We start from the raw sequence: 7760 nt of genomic DNA on the forward strand, positions 1-7760 counted from the left end.
TTTTGGCGGTTATGTGGTAGTAGAATCAGCTAATTGCATTGCTAGCAACAATTCCTCATACTGGAAATAATCAAAAATTGTAAAAATTACAGCCGTACGATCGAATGTTCTTCTTGCCCCATATGGTCGTCTTGCCCCACCTTCCCCTACTGTGATATTGTTGACTTCTCTATTCGATTTCGTGCCTTGACTATTACCTCTCCGAGCCTTTCTCACTTACTCTAACTTTTTCCCTTACTTGTAGTTTTTTTTATCAACATCATAGCAGAAACTGACAAAAAATTGCTAGATTTCTAAAAACAAAAGCAGACTCATTTGCTGTAATGGAATGTTTCCTTTTCCTATTCCTTATTAGATGTTTTCAACAAACCAGGTTTTAGTAAATGAACGACTTTGACGTTTATGTTGCAAGATATTTATTTATTAATAAGATTTTTTATGTTATGTAATAAGCAAATATGTTCATCCTTTCAACGAATCGGTGTTGCTGGAGAAAAGGCATGAGGACAGCATCGGTGGAAACTTAGAATATGTTTTATACCGCCGGGCTTTTGCAGTACATAGAGTTGACAGCTTGGACATCTGTTGTTGCAAGTCCGATTTTGTTGCCGAAATCTCCAACCCATGGTTTCTGAAATTTTAAATCTTATGGTAAACGAAGCTTTAAAAATAATTATTTTTGTACCAAGTTGTTCATAACGGGTCTGTTGTACGAAACGGCACCTCCCCACTTGGAGTAGTGCATCACGCTACCGTAGTTGTACGGAATACCGTACAGCTCAGCCTGCTGAGGTGTCAGCTTTTCAAAGTTTGCGTTGAAGAACTCGGCTGTAACGAAAAATAGAATGAATAGTTATTTTTTTATGTGTTGAAAAAAAAACAAAAAAGAAAAAAACGCACTCGTCTGATACTGTGGAGCTAAAGCTCCCATGTCAATCGAAACGTAATCGTCACGATCCGGACGTGAAAACTCATGGTAGAAGCCAAGGGCGTGCATCAGCTCGTGGGTGACGGTTCCCGTGGTGATACAGCTTGGGACTTGCAGATTAACTTGGTTGTACTGGTTGTCCAAACTTCTTCCCACGTAGGACCAACATCCGGAAGCACCGTTGCCAATAGTGATGTACTCAGCTTCTGAAGTGCGAGGCACAAATCGGACGCAGGTCGTTTGGGCGTACTGGTCCATGGCAGATTTGATGATGGACACGTTGGCGGCCGTTTAAATTTTTCGTTGAAAGTAGTATGAAATTAACAGGTAACGTGTACATTTCTAAAAATACTCACAAAAAGTTGAGGAGATAACGTATGGCACAACAGCGTTGGGCCACCTAATGTCGTCTTCCAAAGGGATTGCGTTCCGTTGAACCTCTGGTCTCAACATGATGTCAAACTGGTAATAATAACCGACTCCAAGCTCAAAGGGATGAGATCGGTTAACTCCATGACGGTAGCTGTGGTGGCGCTTTCCTAAAAAAACAAAACAAATGTTCATGCATTTAAAGAAAAACAGTGTCACAAATGAACTCACCAACTTCCGGGCGTGGTTTGGTTGCAAAGTTAGCATCGCCACGTTTGTGGCCGGGATTGATTGGGACACGGAAATTGCCGCGTTTAGCCCAGCAGATCCCGACTAGAACGGTTACAATCATTAGCAGTCGCATCTTTACTCGTTGAACTGATGATTGTACTGGTAGTTTCCCAAGCATTTTATAGCAAGTTGAGCGTCACTGGTGGTTTGCAGAAGAATGTTGGAAATTTTTGAGCAAACAGAAAGTAATGAGGGCCTTTGAAAATGTTATGTGCAAAAAATACGTCAAAGCTTCCGCCACATTTCGTTCAATGGTGTCTTTTGTGATCAATAATTATTCGTAATTGGAAGAAAAATGCTGATGGGTTTCATTGGATACGAGGAATTTGTGAAAGTGGAGTTGTTGAAGATTTGCTAGTTATTTTATTTATTATTACAAGTTATCTTTTCATCCTTTGAGTTTAATCTGATATAAAAGAAATTGGTTGAATACTCAATTAAATTTTGTAAAAAGTTCAAAATTATTGATGATTTCAAAGCCTCAACATCTTGGTAAAATGAACTATCAAAATCTAGTAGCGCAAAAAAAAGTCTGTGTCTGTTTTATTAAAAAGTGGTTGTTAAAACCTCTATCAGCATTAATTTAATTTAAACTTTCAGCAAGCCTATCGTCAGATGCATATAATTTTTGAATTAGTCTAACTTCAACAGACAAATGGTTTGTATCATCATTTCGAACAGCTTCGCGCGCGCCCTGTCTTACGACATTGTAGCCCACAGCCCGGGGTTACACAGAACAGAGTGAACACATGCCTTACATTCACTTTGCAGTCACGTCTTCTGCCAGCGCTCGCCACCGCCGCCGTTGTCCTTTCTTCTGGGCAAGAGCAACGATGGTTGTTGTGTCTTCGGTCGGTACAATTGCTGCCGCCGGTAATGATACCGCACTTAGCGGAAATGGCATGGCACGACGGCAACGACTATCCTTGGTGCAATCTCCCAAGGAGTTGCCACCGCTGGCTGGTCCGTTGTTTGGCTGGTGATGATCAGGACACTTCCTGACCCCGGAAGTTGATTTATTTATGCCATGGCACATCTACAACCTACACTACACTTGTTCAGCAACGGCAGAGGACCACCTGCAAGCGGTTTGGATGATTGTTTTGATTTGCTTTCCTTGAGTTCACTGTGTGTGGTGCTGGTCGACTTCATTACACTAAATTACATTTGTCGGAAGTGGTCTCGTAATCAGACCGGCTATGGTGTTGCTGCTGGGTCTTCCGAGAATGCTGCAATGAATCAAACCTCGTGCGGTGATTCTGGAGGAGCGTATGCTGTGTGCTGATGGTCAACGTGCAGTCAAGAAATGCAAATTTGGCCCGGAATATTACCCCACAAGTGTTTGTCATTCTGGTTGAAAGATGAAATTTGTCACGAGTTCTCAACCGTAGCAGTGGTGTAATTGCCAGAAAGTACAATCATAACCGTTGTTCTTTTACTTTTTGTAACTCTTGGCCAAATAATCGCCTTAAAGTATACCTTTGTGTGAATATTTCGAAAATGTCGGAGTTTTTATTTAGCAACACAGTTCAGTCTCGATTCGAAGGCTTTGCAAAAAAATCGTTTTCATTTCGATTCTATTTCAACTATATTCTGTTCTATAGTTCTATGGATGTAATTGGATATTCTAACAATAGCTTTGGTAAGAGAAGGAAAAAAACTAACTTAATCCACCTATGTGGTTGGTGCCTTCCTCACTCTTTTCCAACAATGGGTGATATGTGATATGATGGGTTTGGACACAAATTTTGTCTGATTTCGTTAACTTCCGGAATACAAAAAACACACAAATCACTCAAGGGCTCATAAGTGGCATCTTAAGTGGTCATAGCTTGAGACAGGGTTGCCAGCTCTTCAATGTTTTAGACACGTTGAAAAGGTCTTTCGATTACCTTACCAACGATGGGTCGGATGATGGATTATGACATTGTTTACATACATTTAAGTGAGATCCGGCTACAAAAAAAGTACAAAAATATCACTTAAGTGGTCAAAACTCGAGACAGGGTTGCCAGATCTTCAATATTTAAGACTTGTTGGAAAAGTCTTTCGATTACCTAACCAACGATGGGTCGGATGATGGATTATGACATTGTTTACATACATTTAAGTGAGATCCGGCTACAAAAAAAGTACATAAATATCACTTAAGTGGTCAGAACTCGAGACAGGGTTGCCAGATCTGCAATGTTTTAGACTTGTTGAAAAGGTCTTTCGATTACCTAACCAACGATGGGTCGGATGAAGTATCCGGACATAGTTTACATACATTTAGGTGAGATCCGGCTTCAAAAAAGTACATAAATATCACTTAAGTGGTCATAACTCGAGACAGGGTTGCCAGATCTTCTATGTTTTGAACTCATTGGAAAGGCCTTATAATTACCTAATCAACGATGGGTCGGATGATGGATCCGGACATAGTTCACATACATTTAGGTGAGATCCGGCTTTAAAAAAGTACATAAATATCACCTTTGTGGTCATAACTCGAGACAGGGTTGCCAGATCTTTAATGTTTTGGACTCATTGGAAAGGCCTTTCAATTGCCTAATCAACGATGGGTCAGATGATGGATCCGGACATAGTTTACATACATTTAGGTAGGATCCGGCTTCAAAAAAGTACATAAATATCACTTAGGTGGTCATAACTTGAGACAGGGTTGCCAGGTCTTCAATGTTTTGGACTCATTGGAAAGGCCTTTCAATGGATCCGGACATAGTTTACATACATTTTGGTGAGATCCGGCTTTGAAAAAGTACATAAATATCAATTAAGTGGTTTTAACTCGAGACAGGGTTGCCAGATCTTCAATGATTTGGACTTATTGGAAAGGCCTCTTAATTGCCTAACCAACGATGGGTCGGATGATGGATCCGGACATAGTTTACATACATTTTGGTGAGATCCGGCTTTAAAAAAGTACATAAATATCACTTAAGTGGTCACAACTCGAGACAGGGTTGCCAGATCTTCAATGTTTTGGACTCATTCTAAAGACCTTATAATTACCTAACCAACGATGGGTCGGATGATGGATCCGGACATAGTTTACATACATTTAGGTGAGATCCGGCTTTAAAAAAGTACATAAATATCACCTTTGTGGTCATAACTCGAGACAGGGTTGCCAGATCTTTAATGTTTTGGACTCATTGGAAAGGCCTTTCAATTGCCTAATCAACGATGGGTCAGATGATGGATCCGGACATAGTTTACGTACATTTAAGTGAGATCCGGTTTCAAAAAAGTACATAAATATCACCTTTGTGGTCATAACTCGAGACAGGGTTGCCAGATCTTCAATGTTTTGGACTCATTGGAAAGGCCTCTCAATTACCTAACCAACGATGGGTCGGATGATGGATCCGGACATCGTTTACGTGCATATAATTGAGATCCGGATATTTGCGAAAACACGTTTTTATACATAACTTTTGAACTACTTATCGAAACTTCAAACAATTCAATAGCAATGTATGGGACCTTAAACCAAGTCGAATGCAACTGGTTCGATCAAAATCGGTTCAGCCAGTGCTGAGAAAACTCAGTGAGAATTTTGGTCACATACATACATACACACACACATACATACACACATACACACACACATACACACACAGACATCTGTTCAGTTTTCGATTCTGAGTCGATATGTATACATGAAGGTGGGTCTAGGATCTTTTAATAAAAAGTTCATTTTCAGAGCAGGATTATAGCCTTACTTCAGTGAGGAAGGCAAAAATGATTTGCCGAGCTTCCGTGGCTGTGAGGTTACGGGATTCGCCTTGTAAGCGGAAGGTGGTGGGTTCGATTCCTGTCTGGCTCGGCAAAGTCAGATCCATTAAAGGAGTAAATATGCTCACTGGGAGTACTGACCGGTAGAGGATGGGTTTCGACTAGCGGCGTGCTGGGTTTCCAATCCAGAGGTCGTGAGTTCGATTCTCGTACCGGGAAGTATGAGCCCCACAAATACCCCAATTTTTTAATCCAAGATGGTGGTAATGAAATATAAAAAATATAATTTTGTTATTATATGGGCTATTCAACCATTCAAATTTGACTAAAATGAGGTAGCAGAACTCGAATTTGATGTTAAAATAAAAATTATTCTTTGTTCATAACTCGATTATCCAAAGCCCTATACTAACCTTCGAATAATCGAAACTTCAGATATTCGAGCCTTCGGATAATCGAGTTTGAAGGTTAAATGTTTAGAAATAAATGTTAATGCTTTCAATGCAGAACGACAAACAAAAAATGCAAAAATATATCAGTACTCGAATGCGATATTTGACAAAGGAAAGCAAACATAATTGCTCCTATTATTAATTGCAGCTGTCACACCCATATGCAGGCAGTAGACAAAACAAACAACCTGAAACAGTTAATTTCGTTCACAGAAAAAGAAAGAATTGCGTAAAATGAAATGTTTTGAAGACGATGAATTGTGAAAAGCGGTGATGTTCGCTGTTTTTGAAGATAATGTCTAGAACAACTGCGGAAATTGTCATGGGAGGAAAGAGGGAACGGTTGATTGACCTGAATGTTTTTTTAACTAGGTTAGTCAAATTTGCTAAAAATTTAGATTTACGTCACATTCTGTTTTCAAACGTTTCGAAATAAAAGAATTTTAATGTGTTATTCGAGTTTACATATTTTATTTAGCTATTTTTTTAAATATCGCTTCTGATTAAATTTTAATTTAAATCATTTTCGATGATAACAATTTTTTTACCGATTTGCAGTTAAAATATATTTTAATTATTCTTGAAATACATCATTCAATCATTTTTTGTGTTCATTTGAGAAGGAGAGAGAAATATGAAGAGCCAAATAAAAAATTTGAACTATTTTTTTAATTCAGGCAAAAATATCATGATTTTAATGAGCATTTTATTTTTGCGTACTGATTCATTTACGTTTTGGAAACAACTTGTTTGTTTGCCACATGAATTTTAAAGAAGAGGAAAGTGAGCAAGCAACTCGTAAATGTTGCAAACTGCAAAAGTGACGAGAATAGGTCGAAAAGCTAACACTGAGCTTGGGTATATTTACCCTATGTGGGTTATTTTCTGCCAACTCTTATAAAATCGGAAAAAGTTTCCCTGACCCCTCGTGTCGTGGGTGCGGTACGACCCCTTTTCATTTTTTGTACTCGAAATTCCTAAAAAAATGAATAAAATAAAATCTCGATTTTTTCTTACCATGCAGGGTTATTTTTTAGAGTGCAACAATGTTCTACAAAGTAGTAAAGTAGACAATTACATAAAAATATGTACGTTCTCATGATGGTTACAACCAAATCCATTATTTTTGTTTGTAATTATCTGTTCTACACTCTAGAAAATTATCTCTGAAAGTGACAAAAACACGAAATTTAAAAGAAAATGTTGTAATGACAAAATTACCCTTCTGAGTTATTTCAGACTCGAAAAGTACATTAAATTATCCACCCTTTTACGCAAATGGACCGACGTTTTACTTCCCCATTCGATAGAAGGCCAGGAGGATGACAGGGATCGGCAGCCGAAGCCGCTAACCACTGCGCCACGAGGCCTACCGTAAAATGGTTTTAAACCTTAAACTTATTTTTTTTTTAAATAATCTTGAGTACACCATCAAATCGGGCGTTCAATTTTACTTAAAAGTCCCTTTGACACAAAATTTCCAAATCATCATTATTGAAATCACGTATATTTTTGAATGTTCCACCCCTTCGTAACTTTTTTCGATTTCGTGTGTCTTGGCATAGAATGATCCGCACAGGGGAAATTTACCCATTTTTGTAACACTGAGCTTTTCGACCTATTCTCGACGCTCGTGATCAGCGTTCAGCGTTCCTAACTTACCATGTTATGTTTAATGTTAACATTCCATAGGTCGCCTTCCGTAGGGTGTCGTAATAAGGTCCAGCTTGTGATGATACAGTACCCTCTCTTTACTAAGCATTCGAATCCAGAAGGGAAAAGATCACCAGTTGTGTTGGTCCAAGCCGGGATTTGAACCCCGATGTAAATTTTCTTTGCTATTATTCTTGGAAGATAATTACTCTAATATTTTGATGAGATGATTAAGTAGTGAAAAACAAACAAAGCCGAATTTTAGAAATTCAATATGCATTTTTTCTTTGATTTACTAATTGCTTGGACTAATTGCTTGTGGGTCT

The 7760-nt window shown here is 38.6% G+C and overlaps 1 protein-coding gene across 1 annotated transcript; it reads right to left on the bottom strand.

Moving 5' to 3' along the window:
* Positions 1–399: 399 nt before the first annotated feature.
* Positions 400–1721, bottom strand: LOC120428116 (astacin-like). The gene is made up of 5 exons (XM_052710716.1): positions 1529–1721; positions 1285–1467; positions 901–1218; positions 686–828; positions 400–631 (listed from the first exon to the last, which is right to left on the bottom strand). Exons 1-5 carry the CDS (start codon positions 1704–1706, stop codon positions 536–538), a joined length of 918 nt encoding a protein of 305 aa, XP_052566676.1. The 5' UTR covers positions 1707–1721; the 3' UTR covers positions 400–535.
* Between the last annotated feature and the right edge of the window lie 6039 nt (positions 1722–7760).

Source organism: Culex pipiens, chromosome 3 (assembly GCF_016801865.2).
Source record: "Culex pipiens pallens isolate TS chromosome 3, TS_CPP_V2, whole genome shotgun sequence".
NCBI classification, from domain to species: Eukaryota; Metazoa; Arthropoda; class Insecta; order Diptera; family Culicidae; genus Culex; species Culex pipiens.

What these genes read in the sequence shown, in the direction of transcription:
- LOC120428116 (XM_052710716.1), bottom strand. Translation starts at nt 1,706, where the DNA reads ATGCTTGGGAAACTACCAGTACAATCATCAGTTCAACGAGTAAAGATG. An exon ending in CAAACCACGCCCGGAAGTTG is followed by an intron (nt 1,468 to 1,528) that starts GTGAGTTCATTT and finishes TTGTTTTTTTAG; the next exon opens with GAAAGCGCCACCACAGCTAC. An exon ending in CGTTATCTCCTCAACTTTTT is followed by an intron (nt 1,219 to 1,284) that starts GTGAGTATTTTT and finishes GAAAAATTTAAA; the next exon opens with CGGCCGCCAACGTGTCCATC.